The sequence below is a fragment of the Prionailurus viverrinus genome, chromosome B3, assembly GCF_022837055.1.
Source record: "Prionailurus viverrinus isolate Anna chromosome B3, UM_Priviv_1.0, whole genome shotgun sequence".
Lineage (NCBI taxonomy): Eukaryota > Metazoa > Chordata > Mammalia > Carnivora > Felidae > Prionailurus > Prionailurus viverrinus.
This window is the reverse complement of record NC_062566.1, coordinates 690,780-711,799: the sequence shown is the minus strand read 5'-3', so window position 1 is coordinate 711,799 and position 21,020 is coordinate 690,780. Positions and strand designations below refer to the sequence as shown.

The window sequence follows — 21,020 nt, the reverse complement described above, 5'->3', positions numbered from 1 at the left end:
AGGACATTTAGGCTGTTTATATAACACTATCATACAGTTAACAACATTGCAATAATCTTGTATGGTGAGAAGTGGTAAGTACAATTGTCAAATCACTGTGCTGAACTGAAAGTAATATAATATTGTCTGTCAGCTATACTTCAATTAAAAAACAACAAAAAAAAAAAAGTAAAAAAACAGCCATGTAAATTCCATGCCCATATTTCAGATCTGAGGCTCTTGTACAGTCTACAGTATTCTTTTCCAGAAAGGCTCTCAGGAGCACTGTAGGAAATTGCCTCTTACAGCATCGACCCCAACAGTTAATAGAAGTCTGCTAATACCAGACTTGAAAATGGTTGCTCACTGTTTTTAAATTTGGATTTAATAATTAGCAAAGTTGCACTTTGGAATACATTTGTGCTTAGACTTTGCTGGCTCCTTTTTTCATTTTTTATTAAAAAAAATTTCAGTTTATTTATTTATTGAGAGAGTGCGTGTGTGAGTGAGGGAGGGGCAGAGAGAGAGGAAGGAGAGAGAGAATCCCAAGCAGGCTCCTCACTGTCAGTACAGAGCCGGATGCAGGGCTCGAACCTGGGAATCATGAGATCGTGATTTGAGCCAAAGTCAAGAGTCGGATGCTTACCGGACTGAGCCAACCAAGCACCCTCAGCTCCTTTTCGATGTCTCTTGATAGCGTGGGACAATTTACTATTTGAGATTCATGTCTTTATCAAAGTTTTACACGCTCTATGGGATGTTTTATTTGCTGAAGACATTATTTCCCCAGTTTGCTGTTGCCTTTAATTTTGCTCACCAACGTACAAGTGTTTAGGTATTTAGGTTTTTAATCATTTCTATCAATTCCTTCCTTTTGAGCTCTTTTTAAGCTCAGGTTCTCTTCCAGCCAGGGCTCCTACGTTTAAAAATACCAATAGCTTTACTTACCTGTGATTTTGATAGGAGGATCCAAAACAATCCCTCCCAGCAGGTAAGTGGTACCTCTGGTTGGATCACCCTCCTTTTTTAATTTTTCAGTGCCTTCCTTGCCACACGCTATTTTTACACATTTTCCAGGTGAATTCTGGATTTCTGTGTCACTGATGTGTCTGTGATGTACTGCAAAGCCAGTGTTCATGTGTTTTCCTTTTCTTGCCAAATTCCTTCGGTTATTTAAACTGGGATATTCTTCCAGGCAAACTTTAGAAAAAGTTTATCAAAGGAATTAAAAAAAAAAAAAAAAGAAAACCCACTGGAATTTTGGTGAAATATACAAGTTAGGGAGGACTGGCATCTGTGATTACTTCACTGACGATAAGGCAGTGATCCACTTTCTGGACTTCACAATCTGAAAGTCCCTTCCGTTGTGTTCAACACACATGACAATGAGCTGGCTGTGAAATTCTTCGGTCCCAGGCTTCCCTTCTCTGATTCTGAAGACTGCGTGTCCAGCTTCTGTTATTTAGTGAAACAGTCTCAGGTCTGTCTGGTTTCTGTAGAGTATCTTATTTCTTTATCTTGGTGAATGTAATTTCTTTTAGCTCTTCGTTAATCGGTGAACTATGTCTACATTTACCTTTTCCCCCAGTGACACGGAAATAAAGCCTTTAAATTTGTTAAATATTTCTAGGGGCGCCTGGGTGGCGCAGTCGGTTAAGCGTCCGACTTCAGCCAGGTCACGATCTCGCGGTCCGTGAGTTCGAGCCCCGCGTCGGGCTCTGGGCTGATGGCTCAGAGCCTGGAGCCTGTTTCCTATTCTGTGTCTCCCTCTCTCTCTGCCCTTCCCCCGTTCATGCTGTGTCTCTCTCTGTCCCAAAAATAAATAAACGTTGAAAAAAAAAAAAATTAAAAAAAAAAAATAAATTTGTTAAATATTTCTTATGTACTCATTTAGAACACATCTGCCTGTTGTATCTGTATCCCAACTATCCTGATTTCCTTCTTGGACACACTGATTATTCTTAGGCGGATGCCCTGACACCAACAAATACCATTTTCCTTTTTTCCCCTAATTTTAATCTGTTTTCTTTCCTTCACATTTTCAAGTTATTCGCTACCTCATTGATGCAAATGTCTGCACTGATCTGAACCATTTGTGTCCTGATACATAATTCTATTTGTTTTGCCTTTCGTGCATTTTCTTATCTGGATAAATTTCATTTTTATTTGTGCCTTCATCTCAGCCTGTGATCTTCCTATGGTAGAGTGCTTCTGGTTCATATAAGTCAAGTCTTCTGACATCTTTCCAAGGACACTAGGCTAATATACTCTAAGATTTCTTCTGTTTTCTGTTAGAAAATACTTTTGAGAGATGTTTTTCCTCTAAATCTTCAGGGTAATTTCCCTTTTTGTGACCTGAAAACTTCATAGGCTAAAAAAGTTATTTAGTTGTTTTCCTCAAAGTCATCGATGTTACTGAGAAAGATCTATCCAAGGCCGGCATCTGCTGCTATAGGAGATGCCTAGAGTGTTCTTAGTTGTCTTCCTCTTGATCCACTTGGGTGATAAATCGGTCATCTCAGAAATCTCAACACCATTAGTTATTATGGAAATGCAAATTAAAATCACAATGAGATGCCACTTCACATCCCCTAGGATGGATACAGTAAAAAAGACAAAAATGGGTAATAATAAGAAGGCAGAGACACTGGAAACTCACACGTTGCTGCTCAAAGTGTAAAATTCTGTAGCTGCTTTGGAAACAGTTTGGTAGTTCCTCAAAAAGCTAAACGTAGAGTTACCGTATGACTAAGCAATTCCATTCCTAGGTACCCACCCGAGAGAACTGAAAACGTGTTCACACAAAAACACGTACACAGACGTTCACAGAAGCATTACATTATGCGCCAATAGCCAAAAAAGTGGGTGCAACCAAATGTCTACCAACTGATGGATGGATGACAAACTGGGCTATATCCCTACCATGGAAGCTACCTGGCCACAAAAGAAATAACGTACGGATACATGCTGCAATGTGGATAAATCTTAAAAACATTATGCTAAATAAATCAGTCACAAAAGAACACATACTGTATGATTTCACTCGCGTGAAATGTCCAGAACAGGAAAACCTATAGAGACAGACTAGCAGTGGTTAGGTTAGTGGTTGCCAGGGGCTGGGGGGTTGGAGGAATGGGGAGTGGCTGCTAATGGGTATGGAGTTTATTTTGGGGATGATGAAATACTCTGGAATTAGACAGTGGTGGTGGTTGCACAACCTTGTGAATATACTAAAAACCACTGACTTGTAAACTCTGAAAGGGCGAATTATAGCTGAATAAAAAAAAAAATTTTTTTATTTAAGAAAAAGCAACTTTGGAAGTCTCAAAAAGATGTTTTTAAATTTCAGTCTTCTTTTGATGTTTATGGTATTTATTTATTTTTTATTTAGTTATGTTTATTTATTTTGGAAGAGAGAGGGAAAGAGAGCATGAACAGGGGGAGGGGCAGAGAGAGAGACAGGCAGAGAATCCCAAACAGGCTCCACACTGTCAGCAAGGAGCCCGATGCGGGGCTCGACCTCACGAACCATGAGATCATGACCCGAGCTGAGATCAAGAGCTGGATGCTTAACCGACTGAGCTGCCCGGGCGTCCCGATGTTTACTGTCTTTAAAGTAAAAACAATTTTCATCCTGTGTGTGCACGTTCGCTCGTGTCCTATAAAAGATCATTTCCTTGATTTGTTTATTATAGAAAATGTTACCTGGCAACCATCCTGATTAATCCACTTGTGCTGTACTTCATCCCTGGCAGAATCGCTGAGGCCGGCGTGATAAGCAAGAGCAGCGAGACCATCCTTCTGTAAAGTGCCAGCCATTGTGTCGCATTCTCGCCTGGAGAGGCAGTAGATGATCCCAGAGTCATCTGCCGAGAAACCAAAACAGAGCTTTTATCGTAAATAACAACACAATTTTCATTGTGTTCGTAGAAATATGTGCACCACGAGCAGACCTCCAGGGTACTGCTAGAGTAGAGGGTGGTCACAGACGTAGAGTGATTCAAGCGACGAATTCACACGCACTGGAGAAGACAGGATGGGACCTTCCGTTCTGCCCCCAGATGACTCCTTAGGTGGGCCTGGAGGAAGCCCGGGCTCTGTTTCACACTGGCCATGCAGCGGGAAGGCACCCTTCCACGAACATTGTGGAAAGCGTGAGGCAATGTGCATCAGCCTTAGAAATGCTTCTGCCTTTCGGGGCGCCTGGGTGGCGCAGTCGGTTAAGCGTCCGACTTCAGCCAGGTCACGATCTCGCGGTCCGGGAGTTCGAGCCCCGTGTCAGGCTCTGGGCTGATGGCTCAGAGCCTGGAGCCTGTTTCCGATTCTGTGTCTCCCTCTCTCTCTGCCCCTCCCCCGTTCATGCTCTGTCTCTCTCTGTCCCCAAAAATAAATAAACGTTGAAAAAAAAAAAAAATTAAAAAAAAAAAAAGAAATGCTTCTGCCTTTTGACCCCGTTCCTTCTATGAAACTCATCTAGGAAAGAAAGGGGTACCACGGCTTCTGCCAAAAGTTTTGTTTCTACTTTTGAAAATTAGAGAAACTTCAATGGCCACCGTTAGGGGATTAATTAAGAAAGGACATCATGAAAAAAACTATACCGTAATTATTAAGTGGTTTCTAAGTTTTCTGAAGAACCCTGACGATGTTCAAGGTACAGAGCGGGTTAAGGGTAGAAAAAGTGCACACACAGTACGCTAATGGAAAGAAACACACACAAACAACTGCTGGAGGGAAGTAAACCCCAGATGGTCCCGGCGACTTGTCTTGAGGTGACTCTTGTCTTTTGCTTCTTTCTTTTTGTTGCTTTCTTGGTTTCTTCAAGGAGCACGTATTCTATGTGTCGTTTTGAAAACCACAAAATGAGAGGCGTTAAAGAAAAAGCCCTCTCTCCGTGGCAGAGCCAAAGGTGCAGACAAAAACGTGCTGACTATCTGTATTCGCCACCCGGGACAAGGGGGTCTGGAAGGGAAATCACAGATGACTTCTTGGTCCACCTCTCTGCACGGTCTGATTTGCTCAAACAAACACGTACACTAATTTTAAAAACACGAACTAGAGGTGGTCACCAAGAACAATTCTCTCTGGGAAAGGAGCAGGGGGGTTACGTGGAAAACTACCACGAGTTTCGCAATCTCTCATCTTAGGTAACAGAACTCCGAGGCAGACCCTCGGGAGAAGCCCCTAACACAGAGACTGCTAGAATCCATACCGACAGGGGCCAGAGGAGAGACGCCGAAACCACGAACTATAGCACGGGTGTGTGTGTGTGGGGGGGAGTCATCTCATATACTTCTTCTTAGGGTTTATTGTTATCAAACCAAATGGGATTTTACAATTTCCATCAGTGAGGCAGTTGTGATTTGCTGTTCTATAAATAGCTCGTTAGTGCTACTGTCATGGGAAAAGCGATGTTTAACATGCACACACACATTCTATCGTGGTACGAATACCACAATATTTACTTATTACTTCTAGACATAATTTGTCACATGTACTCACGTGGGTGATGCTTTCTGATCCACTCTAAGCAATCAAATGCCACCTTTTTGGGTTTTTTCGGTAACACGTAGTATTTCAGATTATGTCTGTTAAAGCTCATGCTAAACCTAGAAGCCCCAAAGAGAAAATTTTGTTATTAAGAGAAAATATAGTTTTACTCACTTTTATACATCAAACACTGATTTTCCACAATGCGAGCCTAATGATCAAGCCACCTGAAGCGGATGATGGTCCCTGGCAGCTTGCGTTACACGACGCTCGAGGGGAAGTCAGGTTAAGTGTTTGCGGAGGGAACGGTGATAGGGAACAAATGTCTGTGGGACGAGATGACAAGGAATCAGGAGGGCTGTGGAAGATAACACGTAGAGAGGACAGGTGAGTCAGGAGCCTGGTCCCTAAGACGAGGTCAATTATAAGCAGAGGTGGATAAAACTGAAAAATCACAGAGAAAACACACACTTTAGGCTGCCAACGTTCCCCAAATTTGATGGCGGACATAAAGAGCTGATTGCAGGGCAGCAGCGGGAGCCACAGCCCTCCGGATCACGGATCGCTGCCCTGTGCTCTGCGCCCCAAAGGGCATGGGCTGATTCTGACACACATGTGCCCCCTTTCTCTGCTGGCTCACCTGCCTCCTCCCTCCTGCTTCCTCAGGGGGCATTTCTCCATTCTCTCTGCTCTTGTATCTCAGGCCCTTCTGCCAATTCTTCCTCTTTGTCTGTGAATATGTTCTAGGGCCACCAATACCCCCAACAGCAGAAGCTTCTCTTGTCCCTGCGCTCCCCTGCGGGTGGCACCTCACCTCTGCCTTGCCCGCCAGTGGCAAATTTCTCAGAAGACACTCACGCCCCCAACCAACTGACCACACATCCAATTTCAATTCTCGTCACCTCCATTCTGGCTTTTGCCATTACCATGCTACTAAGATTGTTTTATCTAAGCTTTTAAATTTTGTGTTTTTATTTTTGAGAGACAGAGTGACACAAAGTGAGGGTGGGGGAGGGGCAGAAAGAGGGAGACACAGAATCCGAAGCAGCTCCAGGCTCCGAGCTGTCAGCACAGAGCCCGACGTGGGGCTTAAACCCACAAACCGTGAGATCATGACCTGAGCTGAAGTTGGACGCTTAACCGACTGAGCCACCCAGGCACCCCCCGTATCTAAGCTTTTATTTTTTATTTATTTATTTTTTTAACTTTTATTTATTTTTGAGACAGAGAGAGACAGAGCATGAACTGGGGAGGAGCAGAGAGAGAGGGAGACACAGAATCCGAAACAGGCTCCAGGCTCCGAGCTGTCAGCACAGAGCCCGACACGGGGCTCGAACTCACGGACCGTGAGATCATGACCTGAGCTGAAGTCGGACGCCCAACCGACCAAGCCACCCAGGGGCCCCTAAACTTTTAAAACTAAAGAAAGGTGAGGGGATTGTTAAGGGGTCCCGGGCCCTGCAGGGACTCCCCCACTAACCCAGGCTCCAAAGGATCAACTTCTTTGGTTTTAGGACGAACGAATGACTTCCATGTGGGGGGGCAGCCGCGTTCCTGACGGGACCACCCTGCAGGTAAGACGGCCAGGGAGCAGTGGGGCTGCCTGCAGGGGGTGCGCTGGTCTCCGTTCAGACCTCACTCTCCGGCCCCTCTGTCACTCCGTGTCGTCGGCATCGTCCCTGAAAGCCTCCACTGGCACCGACCGTTTCAGGTCCACGGGCTTGCTCCCTCCCCGCTGAGCCCTCGAGTTTCTCTGTCTCCTTCTCTGCTTCCTACGCTTGCTCCTGCAGTGGGGGCCTCTTCCCTCCTCCCCGCATCGCCTTCTTTAAGCAGCACTGAGTGTCGGCCCTACCGGCCCCGACTCAGGCTTCTCCTCACACTTCTAAACCGCCGTCCAACTTCTTTCTCAACCAGTGGTCTGAAACAGGGGTACGCGTACCCCAACTTCACAAAGATCTTCTAAAGGTACATCAGCAAAGACAACAACCGCAAACGAGTCAGTTTGCGGGTCCTCCATTTGCAAGTCCATATTCGTGTTGGGAGTAAAGCGTAGCACCCTTGGCTGCTGTCACAGGATGCAGCACTCTGGGAGCCTTGCAAGACTGCTGCTAACCGGCACTTTGAACCTGCCTCTTAGGCTGTTCACGTGCACAGAGCACGGAGTCCTCCCTTCTTGTGCTTGAAATGGCCAAAGAACGGGTGGGTAGTGGATCACAGTGGGGGCGGGGTGGAGGCAGGAGGTAAAAGACTGCCTCATCCATGGACTGTTTTGATCGTTCTCAGTCAATTATTTATAATCACTGCCACAGCAAAGGAAACCACAGTCCTGATAAAATGATGGCATAAAAAGAACGGCCTGGGAGTACCAATGATGTAGATAACGTTAAAACTTATTTGAGTTACTCTGGGCGCAGGCTGGGAATGGTGCAGGAGCCCCCCCACCAGCATGACGCTGACATCATGACTACCGTCAAGAAGTGTCTTGTTACCTACACTGTATCCTGGAACTGCACAACAATGGTTATGTATTTAAAAAAAAAAAAAAAGAAAAGGAGCTCGGGGTCAAAAAAGAGACAACTTATGCTGCCGGTGGGGATGTTTGGAAAAGTCTGGCAGTTCTTCAAAAGGTGAAAATCAGGGATACGGTACAACTGGGCAATTCCACTCCTGGGTACAGACCCAAGAGAAATGAAAACAGGGCCACACAAAAACCTGTATGTGAACAGGGCGATCTGTAATAGCCCCAAATGGAAACACCACCAGTAGTCACCAAAAGATGAAGAAAATGTGCCGTACCCAGACAAAAAACAAGATTACTCAACAATAAACTCTGAAAACATTGTGCTAAGTAAAAGAAACCACTCGCAAAAGACCACAGATCACATGATCCCATTTATAGGAGATATCCCCCAATAGACAAGTCTATAAACAGAAGGTGGGTTAGTGGTTGCCACGGGCTGAGGGGGCTGTGAGGGGGAGACGGGTGAGTACTAATGGACGTGGGTTTTTGTGCAGGGTGATGAAAACGTTCTAAAATTGATTGTGGTCATGGCTGCACAGCTCTGAGTATACTAAAAACCACTCAATTGTGCACTTTAAATGGGAGAGTTGTATGATACATGGACCACCTCTCAATAAAGCAGTGATCAGAAACTGGCACGTAATCTGAAAAAGTTTAAAAACCTGTGACGTAATTGAAAAAAACTTAGAAATGTTTAACTAATTAACTTAGTCAAATTACTAAAAGTAATAAAGTGACATGAGATTAGGAAATAAAGTTGCAGACCTCAAACTCAAAACCAAAACAAGAATCTCTACTGCAAAAGGACTGCCCAAGTCCAGCACATGGCCCACTTGACTAAATGCAGCAGGTGTACCATGTGCTCTGATGAAAATGCTAACAGTCTCCTCGAGTTTGTCTTATTGGCCTGTTGGAAAATGGGATGTTTGGAATTTCCAAATATTCAGTTAGAGACCATTCCCATCAACTAAAGAATACGTAAGTGAACGTGGAATGCCCACACAACAGATCATTCAGCCATAAAAAGGAACGAAGTCCTGCTATATGTGGCAACACGGATGAGCCTTGAAAACACCGCTCGGGGGGAGATGATGGACACGCGAGATGGGAAGAATGGGAAGTGACTGCTGATGAGTGCTAGCTTCCTTTTTTGGGGTGACAGAAATGTTCTACACTTAGATATGGGGGGTGGTTGCACACCTCTGTGAAAATACCAAAACCCTACTAAATTCTAGCCTTTAAATGGGTGAATTTTATGATGTGTCAATTATCTATTTTTATTTTCTAAGTAGGCTCTGCTCAATGTGGGGCTCAAACTCATGACCTGGAGGACACAGGGTCACATACTCCACCAACTGAGCCAGCCAGGCACCCTGACTGTATCTCAATAAAGATTTTACTTTTTTTAAAAAAAGCTTGAGATTCCATTGTATCTTCACCGAGGGAGTACTGATATCAACTGACATTAACATGGTAACTATGATTAGGTCCAGGGTATCAAACTCCTGTCATTTTAAGTGATGTGTCAGGAAATGGAATCAATTTGTGCTCAAGCTCTAGTTGCTTTTGAAGCTGAGATAGTTGTCATGGGAATGTGCACTAAATAGTTCATGTGAACTGAGAAACAAAGACAGACTCTTCCCTTTAAATAAATGGAAATAACTTTAATGCAGGTGATTGGTTTGGCAATGAACACTGGCTTGGCCAATTACGTTCCAGAGTCATGTCCCGGTATCTGAAAGAGCTAACTGGCAGCCACAAAGTTCTGACAAGGCTGTTATTTAAAAGTGTATCATACAATAAAAACACACGTCAAAATGTATTAGAAAAGGCCTACTGAAACTAACAGCGTTTTGATTTCCCCAACTCTTCCAAATATATTGGATACAAGACTCATTTAAGTGAAGGAGGAACAACAACATGCAATGGCCATTAGATAAATCTTGGTAAAACTTTTTTATAGTATGTTTCCCAGAAAAAGTAAAGTGAGTCATGATCTGACTTATTTTGCCAGTCAGAGAGTTTACGGGTCTTTGCTTCTCACAAAATTTAAAGGACCTAGTTGAGTTGTCAGCTGACAGATCATAAAAAATAATTTTTGATGACAGATCATTATGTAATTTTGGGCATATACGTCAGAAAAAACCTCAAATAATTGAGTGTCGCTGCTAAAATAAAATGCTTTCCATTCCCATCTACAAGTTTACGTGAGTAACGGTTCTCACTGCTTACATCTACGAAAACAAGAAATATGGACGGAGTCGATTCATCCACAGATGTATCAGCTAATTGAAAAAATGTCTATTCTGATCAGTTATATATAACTAATCATTATAATAATTCAATCTGGAAGAAAATTTTAGTATGGGAAATTTAAAAGCAACTTTTCATTTATATACATATATTTGTATACATATTTTTCTTATAGGTATGATAAACAAGATTTCATGCAGAAAAATATATCACCTTAGGATAAAAATCTGTGAGGAAAACTGAAGAGAAATATGAATTCAAAGAGGAAGAGGAAAGATGTAAAATATCTGTTAAAGATATTTTTAAAGACGTGTAAAATTAAACATTTTAATGTGTTTTGTGAGTGAAAGTAGGTATAAAATTGCTATTATATTTATATTCTACTGGATACATTTAAAAGGGCTAGGTAACAATTTTATTGAAAAATGTTATTTACGATAGACCTCATTCTCTTTATTTAAAACTCGTGTTGAAACATTCTTGGTGTCTGGTTAGAAATATACAAGGGGTACAGTTTTCCAGTTCTTTCAGGAAGCACATTATGACCAGAGAAAGTATGAAGACCAAGGACGCGGCCATCTCTACTACCCCTTGAACACCCCCCACACCACAGATCTAAAAATCACATTCACCACCCATCCCATCCTCCACCCCCTCTCCTGCATGTCCGTGGTCAATGGTACCAGAAACTAACATAAACTTCCACTGTTCACCTTTCTTACGCCACTGGTTGCCAGTCTTACGGATGCAACCGTGCTTTCCCTTGACCCTGTCCCCTCCGTCCTCTTCCCCCGTTTCCACCACCGTCCCCTCTCTCCTAGAACGCTACGGTGGGGTTCCTATGGGCCGTCCTGCCTCTGATCTCTTGTTCCTCTGTTCCATCTTCTGTTCCACTGCCAGGGTCATCGTTCTACCATCAGATTCAGGTCACCACTTCCCAGGTCGAGCTGTCCACAGGATAAAGTCCACACGCTTCAGCATCACAAAACGCCAAGGCCCCCCCAACGATTTGGGATCAAGCCTCCTTCCCGGGGTTGGCCCTTCTCTGGGTTGCTCCACTTATCCTACAGATGATTCACCGCTCCTTGGATCTGATCTGGACTCTGATGCCAGGAACTTCAGCCCTGAATTCTCACTCTCCACCTGTTAAAATGTCACCACTTCACACCCAGTAGGATGGGTATCATTGAAAAGACACATGGTGACATGGATGGGGAAGGGGAAGGTGGGGGGAAACTGCACCCCCCCCCCCCCGAAGTTAACGTAATGTGGTGCAGCCGCTTTGGAAAACGATCTGGCAGCTCTTCAAAAAGTAAAACAAAGAGTTACCATGTGACCCAACGATTCCCTGCTTGATATACGTCCAAGAGAAATGGAAGCGCATGTCCACGCAACAGCTCAGACACAGACGCTCGTAACAGTTTTCCTAAGAGCCAAGACGTGGAAACAGCCCAAATATCCACCACGTGATAAATGAATACGTAAGATGTAGAGTACCCATACGCTGGAACATTTTTTTGTCAATAAAAAAGAATGAAGTACTGATATACGCTACAACACGGATGGACCTTGAAAACATTACACTTAAGTGAAAGAGGCCAGTCACAAGAGGCCATGTTTTGTAAAATTCTATGTATATGAAATGTCCAGCAGAGGCAAAAACCTATAAATACACAAAGCAGATCAGTGGTTGTCTAGGGCTGGGGAGATGGGAGAAAGTGGGAACTGACTGCTGATGGGTATGGAGTTTCTTTCAAGGGAGACAAAAATGTTCTAAAATTAGATAGCGGTCGGGATGCACAACCCTGTGTGTAAACTAAAAAAAATCATAGAATTGCTTGCTTTAACTAGGTGAATTTCAAGGTATGTAAACTATATCTCACTACAGCTGCTTACAAAAAAGACTACTCATCCTACAAAGCCCTCCTCCTTTATATGAAACCCTCTCTGACCCCCGCCTCATTAACAAGGAGTTGTTATTCTGGGTTATCATCAATCTTGCCTTCCTGAGTTCCTGCAGTCATAATTTACATCTCTAATTACCACTTACTTCACTCTGCAATTTATTAGAAAGTATTTCAAGGGCTCTAAAACCAGATTGTTTGGGTTGAAGTCTCTTCACTCCCACAGTTGTGAGGCATATGACCTTGTTTAAATTATTTAATTTCCATGTGCCTCAGTTTCCTCATCCACAAAGTGAGGAAAACAGGAGAACTTACCTCAGAAGCCTTTTGTGTGGGTAAATGAGTCAATACACATAAAATGTCAAGAACAGTAACTGGCACATTGTATAGGCTACATACGTGACTATTAGCTGTTATTATTGTTGTATTCTAATATCATTGTTGTATCTACTGTCCATACATGGCTGTCTCTCTTCTCTTTCTCAGTTTATATTTTAAGGCCCTAAGGAAAAGGAATAAAGTCTATTTTATTATCCACGCTTGTATTTCCCAAAGAGGAAGAAGATTACCACAGACTAGCAGTAGGAGAAGAGCACGGGGGCCATGACCCCACCTCTGGGGACACCTGCCTTCAGCAGGGCCGTGACGCAGCAGCAGTTGGGTAAATTTAATCCAAACAAGGGGCCTACTGGCAAAAAAGATCAGGAAAAAATGTACCAGAAAGTGTTTGTTAAAAATCTTTTACTTCCACTAAGAGATTTAAACCCTCCCAAATATAGAAGTACCAAATATATTAAGGAATCAACAGACTTGCCCAAATTTTCATATTTTACCCACATTTACCAAAATTCCTCCATATGTTCCATTTATTCATTCTTACTGAGTGCCAATTATGCACAGGGCACCACATGCTAGACTCAGGAAATGTACAATCTATTGCTTTTCTAGGCTGATCTCCCCACAAAACTAGGAAAAGATATTAAAGGTGTCTGTCTCTAAATACATATGTGCAATGTTTATTCAAACAAAAATGACAAATTCTATACTTACAAAAAGTTACTCAAAAAGTGAATTGAATTTACACAATGTTAGTTACATGGATTTAGCAATTAATATTACTAGCCTAGAAGAATGGTAGGCTGTATCTGGTATAAATTGATGGAAAAAAAGCGAAAAACATTTGCCTATTAAAAAAAAAAAGCTTTCACAGATAAATGTAGTACTTAAAGAAGCAAATCTCTAGCATGTAAGTTATTCACTAGAACCTGAAGTATGACACCTAAAATAATGTAATGCATATCAATTACGGAAGCAAAGTCTCCCCGTCCCGCAAATTCTACACAAACACCCTTCCCGCCAGTGAGACTAAATGAAAACCTTCCATTCCAAATTTGTGACTTCACACACAAAATTTGGAGGACTCTAAGATCTGTGTGCTCAAGAATGCCAGTTTAATCTGCAAAGGTCCTTACAGCTCTCTTCCTCTCCTGACCCCTCACACCCTCCACATGGCCTTTCGGTTCTTCTCATAACCTGCTGAGAAATGCTGCTTTTACTGATGACAGTGTTGACAGAGCCAGCTCACTGTCTTTATTTCCAAAGGAACAAAAGAGGTGCTTTTAAATATTCACCCCAATATACTAGTCATTCCTTCATGCATTCTTCAAACTCAAAGGACCCACCAGTAAGTTAGAAGGGAAAAATATTTTAACCTTGGCACACAACAGCTGTTAAGTAAATACTTGCTGAGTGAATGAGCCTATCAGAGAATGCACCTGTCCACAAACTCACACAGAGGTACGAGACGATCCAGTACAACCTATATATGTGGAGATAATGTTTACAGTGGTTTCCATTACCAGTGATTACGGATTTGGTGGCCAAAAGAAGCACTTTGCTGTTGAGATGAAAACAAAGTATAAACGTTGTCATATACACAGTTTCTGGACTGTTTTCAACATCCTGGGACTTCAGGAAAACGACAAAGCAGGGTCATCCGATTATTTCCTGATGTATACTCTAGAATACGTAGGAGCCGAAATTAGATAAATCAAAGATAATTCGCTACCAGGACGGTAACAGATCCCATAAATTATTAACAGGTACAGTACATACTTCGTCCCTATTTCCAAAATAGGTATTTAGGATAGTTTTAATTTCAGTAAGTAAAGAAAAGCCCGAGGGCCTTGGTTCCCAAATTGTGCTGAGCGCTGGAATCACTTGGGGATTTTTAAAAACATAAAGGCTCCCAGCCCCCCAAATTCTGATCTAATTGACATCGAGTGCAATCTGTGCACCAGGATTTTAAAGCTCGGTACGTGATTCTCATGTGCAGCACTGTGGGAACCAATGCCCCAGGGTTTTTAAATTCATGACTTCCAGCAACTTACACCTGAGGCTGGAGAATCTTCAGCTGAGTGAGGATGTCCTTCTGTACCCTGGGGTTAGCTGTGGCAGTAAGGGCCATCACTGGAACAGAGGGAAACTTCTGGCGAAGCATATTCATTCTTTTATAATCTTGGCGAAAATCATGCCCCCACTAGTTGGAAAGAAAATACTGCTTTTCAGACTATTTGCATCTTTCTTACATAAACAGCAAACGCTGCTCACTGTATCAAGAACCACCTTATTCTTCAGCGAGATAGAATAATTCACTGTTCCCTTCTCTATTCTGCAAATATACGGACCATTGGCAGTACGTATTTACTGATATTTCAAGATATAAAAGCCGGTGTTTACCTGACTGACACAGTGTGCTTCATCAATCACGAAACGTGCCAAGAGCTTCCTCTCATACAGGTTCTCCAGAGTGGAAATCAGTCTATTACTCGCACACACCTAGACCAGAAGTATATGCATTAGAGATGTGAAAACATTACACACCACATCACCTTAAAGACTTTGCTGTCTTCAAGCTCCACTACAACTGAAGCTGTATTACAACAACCTCCACATAAATGAGCACTTAACTTCAATGTACCAAGAGAATTAGCAGGAGTAATGGAAACTTGCAAATGAGACTTTCTAGCATATTCACTACATTTAGCAAGCACTGAGGTTCACCACACGTTTACACTGGTAACAGGGTTACAGATGTATATTGCAGGCACACACGTTGTCTGGGGACACATGCACACATGCACATATGGACCTGTGACAGGGCCTAGAAGCAGTGACCTCCCAGTAGCCATGACCACATCTGGCATCCATGTCTTGACAAGCATCCGACTTGCCTTTTGTCTTAAGCTCCTGGGTGGTTCAGTTGGTTACGTGTCTGACTTTTTTTTTTTTAAAGTTCATTTACTTGAGAGAGCAAGAAAGCGGGGGAGGGGCAGAGAGAGAGGGAAAGAGAGAATCCCAAGCAGGCTTCAAGATGTCAAGGCAGAGCCCGACTGGGGCTTGATCCCATGAACCCAACCATGAGATCGTGACCCGAGCCAAAATCAAGAGTAGATCCTCAACCGACTGAGCCACCCAGGAGCCACTCCCTTCTAAATTCTCAAGTGACAAGAGCACTAGGAGCGTTTTTTGTTTTCTGGAGGCAACTCTGGGTGGGCTCCTAGATGGCTTCTGCGTAGGAGCTGGTCATCAGAAAGACCAGGCCATGATCAGAAACTTGGAATTTTCAGTAGCACCCCCATCCTCTAGAGAGGAGAGAGGGGCTGGAAATGGAGTTAATAACTGGTCATGCCTACATGAGGAGGCTGCCATGAAGTCCCAATGGCGCAGGGTTCGACCAGCCTCCAGGTTGGTGAACACGTCCGCCAACGTGGGAGGGTCACACATTCCCAACTCCCTGGAGACAGAAGCTCCTGTGCCGAGGACCTTCTCAGTCCTCGCCCTGTGGACCTTTCATCGGACTGTTCATCTGCAGCCTTTAGCATATGCTTTAACAAACTGGTAAACGTGTTTCCCTGAGTTCTGTGGGCCACTCTAGCACATTAACCCAACCTGAGGGGGGAGTCACGGGAACCTCCGATTTGTTAGCCAAACTGGACAGAAACGGTGGGTAACCTGGGGACCTTCTACTTGCAATTGGCATCTGAAGAAGGGTGGGAACCATCTTGGGGAGTCGATCCCTTAACTTGCGGTATCTGACACTGTCCGTGTAGACCACGTCAGAATTGAGTTAAACTGCAGGACACCCTGCTGGGGTCACAGAGAGCTCGGTGTGAGGAAAAACCTCTACACATTTGGTCACCAGGAGTGACCTACTCTATGTGATGGTACAGGAGGAAGACACAGGAGGGAAACTGGGTGTTTCCCTACTCAGGGCGGAGAACCAGATTGTTTTCCTAACACAGCTCTAGTATCATTTTTTTAAAATAATGACATCAATACAAACCTTCTCAGGAGTAACATACAGGAGTTTTATGATTGGATCTTTTTTTGATAATTGCAGGTAAATACTTGTAGCTTCCGAGTCAGTCTTATCACCTGTCAGATAAGTAGCTGGAATCTAAGTATAAAAGTAGTAAACAATTTATATTTTATACATTAATCTGACTTAAGCATATATTTATCCTTCAGTTTCATAAATATTTCACAAGTCACATAGCAAACCTGTCAAAAGGAGAGACAGTCTCAATATAATTAAATAATTGGCACATATTTAAAAAGAAAACTTTTCTTAGCATAAGTCAAAATATTCCCATTGTTTACTTCCTTCTCTCTTTTTTTTCTATTTTCTTTACTGCTGTTACTTTTCCTATCTGTAAATATGAACTCAGTACCCCGGAGATTCCCATCCCAATGTACGGCTCTTGTTGGCGTAGGTAAAGGCATCTCCAGCATTTTCCCACACAAGGACACTGGAAGGGCCACAGGAAGCATCACGGATGGCTGCACGGTGGTGACTGGCACGGCACAAAGACATTCTTGGGAAGAAAAATCAAACCAGTGGTATCGAGGGATGGCGGCTCATAACCTCGAAAATATGTGGGATTCGGGAGGATGCATTCATATACTTCCTCAACCACAGCCAAGAGGAGGAGGGTCACGCGGGCAGGGCGCTCACGTGATGCATTTTAAGGTATTAAGGGACCAGCCAGTATGCTTATCTCGCAGGAATAAAAGAAAGCCTCACATTTAGTACAAGAAATTCACATCAGCAAAACACAGGTTAAACGTTCTTGCTAAAGTACATTTTTCTAGACTCAACTACAGAAGGTTATCTCCTTAGAATTTTCAAAGACTCGCTCACGTGCGTAACTGCTGATTGATTCTTATAATCCAGGAACTACTTAATAAAAAAGGTGTTACCCAGAGTACTGACATATAACTATTTTCATGTTTTTATGGGTATTTTTTTAGTTATAATTGGTAGTGTTTTAACTTACATCCAAGGAAGTCAGCTTTTGGACCTGATCAACGATAAGTGATCTCAGGGGAGAAATGACAATGGTGACCCCAGGAGAAACACAGGCAGGGAGCTGGTAACACAAACTTTTACCACCTCCTGAAAGGACAAAACAAACAAACAAAACCTATCAGGTTCTATCTTGAGAGCATGAAGGCAAAAGTTAAAAAGTAAATCACAGAATAATATTTAAAAGTAATTAACAGGACACCAAGTGATAGTCCCCATGGTGCCAACAGTTTGCCATATTAGAATGAGCCAAAATATTTAGACAATTTAAGTGTGTGAAAATTATCAGGACACCTTATGTAGGTACACGTGAAGGCAAAAGCAGGGATCAGGGCAGGAAGCTGAAATGCAAGACAATTGCTTTAAAAGTCTACTTAAGAAATCCAGGGGCGCCTGGGTGGCGCAGTCGGTTAAGCGTCCGACTTCAGCCAGGTCACGATCTCGCGGTCCGTGAGTTCGAGCCCCGCGTCAGGCTCTGGGCTGATGGCTCAGAGCCTGGAGCCTGTTTCCGATTCTGTGTCTCCCTCTCTCTCTGCCCCTCCCCCATTCATGCTCTGTCTCTCTCTGTCCCAAAAATAAATAAACGTTGAAAAAAAAAAAAAAAAAGAAATCCAAATGCAGTACAAGGGGTACTCTATCACAGTATTAGGGTGAAAATAATTACTTTAGATAACATTCAATTTTTAAAGAGTTAAAATGTGATAAAATATACAACACTAAAGACCATGGTGAACATGGTTTAATATTTCTCTGATGATCCAGAAAGCGCTTTCAGGATCTCAGTTTTTTAAATCACTAGTAAGAACCTTTCAACGCTTAAAATCTGAGCTTTTATTTGCTGTACTCTTTTATCGGTAAGGAAATATTCCCAATCTTCCTTTGAGATCAAAGAAGGGTAGAACTACGCTTGTGTGTGCCAGCAGAAGATGAAGAGAAACAAATTCTGAGATGCGTCCCCATCTCTCTGTGTAGCTCCAATTCAAAATGGTGAGACAATCAGTACACATTTAAGGATAACTAAAACGATTAGTCTCTGATTTTCAACCTCTCCCATTCGCTAATGGTAGAAGCCCATGCCAGGCAGTTTCTAGGCCTTCGACTGTTTTTGTTTGTTTGTTTGTTAAGAACTATCCACCACATTCCCCTCTTTTGCACGTGGAGTAAGTACATTTCATTCTGGTGTATATGTGTAAATGTCAAGGAAAGATCCGGAAGCTGAGTTCTCGTTTCTATTCTGCCACTTTACAGGCTGTCTGACTTAGATGTGCATCCAACCTCTCCGCGCCTCAACGTCATCACCTGCAAAATGTACTACATCGGCGGTTTTTTGGTTTTTGTTTTTGTCTGTTTTGTCTAAGAGAAACCTTATCTGGAATCTTTATCTGCATAAATCAAGAGGTTGAAATTGGGATGGGAAGACCCTTAAAAAGGCCCCCCAAGCCCTAAAGAGGACCATGAAAAGCCCTGAAACCATGGGACTGGATCACTGTCAGGGTCCTTTCCAGCTTCAGTTCTGAAATACCAAACAAGTCAAAGCATGAGACAGAGTGAACAAGTTAATGAGATAAGAAATGCTGATTATTAAATCAGTGTCGTCTAAATTTTAAAATCAGTTTGAAAAAAACTCCAAAGCTCGGTCAACATAATTTTTATAACGATGGCTGTAACTAACTACTAAAAGTCACAGACGAGCTGAGTAAAAGGCAGAGGGAAGTCTACATCTAAGTCCACAACTCCGATTCCTGTGCTTCTTACCCAGACTGCATCTTTAATATTCTTACTTGGACACGACGGAAAGTCCTAGATCTCTTCAACACTGAGGCCAAGGAAGAACCACGCTAAATGCTTTTCATTTAATCCCCAGGACATTCTGTGAAGTAGGTAGTTTTCTATCACCCCTGCCACACACTCGAGGAAACTGGGGCTGGGGGTGAAGTGCCTCGCCCAAGGTCACATGGCAAATAAAGTGCCAGAGATGGTCGAGGTCTCTGGTGGTAATTTTTTTTATTCATGTTCCAGACTAATTTAGACCAAAGAGAGGAGAGAGAGAGAGCGAGAGGGCGAGAGGGCGAGAGGGCGAGAGAGAGAAATTCCCCAAGAAAAATTCTAGATCAATTCAACACAAGCAGCCTTGACATGAACATCTTGAAAGGTCTAAATGTTATCGCGTCAACAGAGGACGGAAGTAATACTCTTTCTCACGACGGCATGGGAGGTTCAGAGGTCCCTTAATGACAGAAATATCGTGTGGGTGTTCATTTTACTTCTATGAAAGGGTTTTCATTTAACATCTGCCAATGGACTCCTGCCAATTTACATCTAAAAATACCTACCAGTGGGCATTAAGATAAAACAGTCTTCACCCAGCAGCGCAGCATTGATCGCCTCTAGCTGATTAGTTCTAAAATTATGCAGGCCAAATTTTTTATGAAAAATCTTCATCATTTCTTTTGTATGAGGAAAACTAAGACTTTGGAAATGCTCACGCTTCAGATTTCTGGATGCTAAATTTTGCGCCGACTTGTCTGAGAAAATAATCGATGTTAAGAGAAATCAGTGCATTATTGTTAACAAGTCAGTTTTAGCATTTACCCTTTGCCGCATAATCCAAGGCATACATTTCCCTGCAGCACGTCGTTCTTTAACCATTTATCAGGGTTTCATCCCCACCAAATGTTAAAGCCACCAGAGACGTCCGGAGGGCCAAATTCAGCCTTTTTCTTGGTTTTTCGGTAGCACCTACCACTAACTATTGCATTTATTCCCTGCTTCCTGCTCTTTTGACCTTCAAGACAATCATGGGTTTTCTATTTTAATTCTCTTCCCTGGCTCCACTTCCTCCACCTGCCCCTTAACTGTGGGAGTCTTTGCAGACCCATGGGACTGGGCTCTTCAGCCATCCTTTCCTAGAATTTTCGAAGCCCTCTGATCTTCAACATCACCTGTGTGCACAGAACGCCCAGATCTCTTCTGTAACGCCCCGCTGACGCCCTCCTAAGCTCCAGCCCTGCGCGCATCTCCAAAAGTCTGCAAGACATTTCTACCCAAACGACTTACCAACACTTGAAGCTCAACAAGTCTTAAAATAGCCCCCCTCGGCTTTCCTCCCAATCTGCTCTGCCTCCCGACTCCCCTGCTCTGCTAATGGTGTCACAGATTCCCCAGTCGCCGGGTCTGAAACCTCGGAGTCATCTCAGCCTCTCCTGATTCTTCTGCTACCGTGTGTCTTGCGTCCGCCCCCCTGCTTGGCACAGAGGACAAGCGGTGCTCATGCCAGCTGGGGCAGCCTCTCTAATCCCAACACTCGACTGTCTCAACGATAATTGCGAGCATCAAGTATGACACATTCTAACATGATACAAAAATAAATCCATTAATGGTTATTTTAAAGGTCAACGGCATAACTATGAGAACGACCTCCATGGTGTTAAGTCAGCGATGGCAAAAACAGGGAAGGCTGTACTTTATCAAACCTTACACATATAAACCTGTTCCAGTTAAAACACAC

General features: G+C 43.1%; 1 protein-coding gene across 8 annotated transcripts in view; it reads right to left on the bottom strand.

Moving 5' to 3' along the window:
* Positions 1–21,020, bottom strand: part of BLM (BLM RecQ like helicase) — a 90,480-nt gene that overhangs the window by 27,839 nt on the left and 41,621 nt on the right. For all 8 annotated transcript variants that reach the window (XM_047862566.1, XM_047862567.1, XM_047862569.1 and 5 more), the window contains 7 exons: positions 19,846–20,037; positions 17,484–17,602; positions 16,490–16,603; positions 14,884–14,982; positions 14,535–14,683; positions 5,479–5,585; positions 3,685–3,845 (listed from right to left, as the gene is read on the bottom strand). In XM_047862566.1, the coding sequence (XP_047718522.1) occupies positions 3,685–3,845; positions 5,479–5,585; positions 14,535–14,683; positions 14,884–14,982; positions 16,490–16,603; positions 17,484–17,602; positions 19,846–20,037 (941 nt within the window). The remainder of the gene's footprint in view (positions 1–3,684; positions 3,846–5,478; positions 5,586–14,534; positions 14,684–14,883; positions 14,983–16,489; positions 16,604–17,483; positions 17,603–19,845; positions 20,038–21,020) is intronic.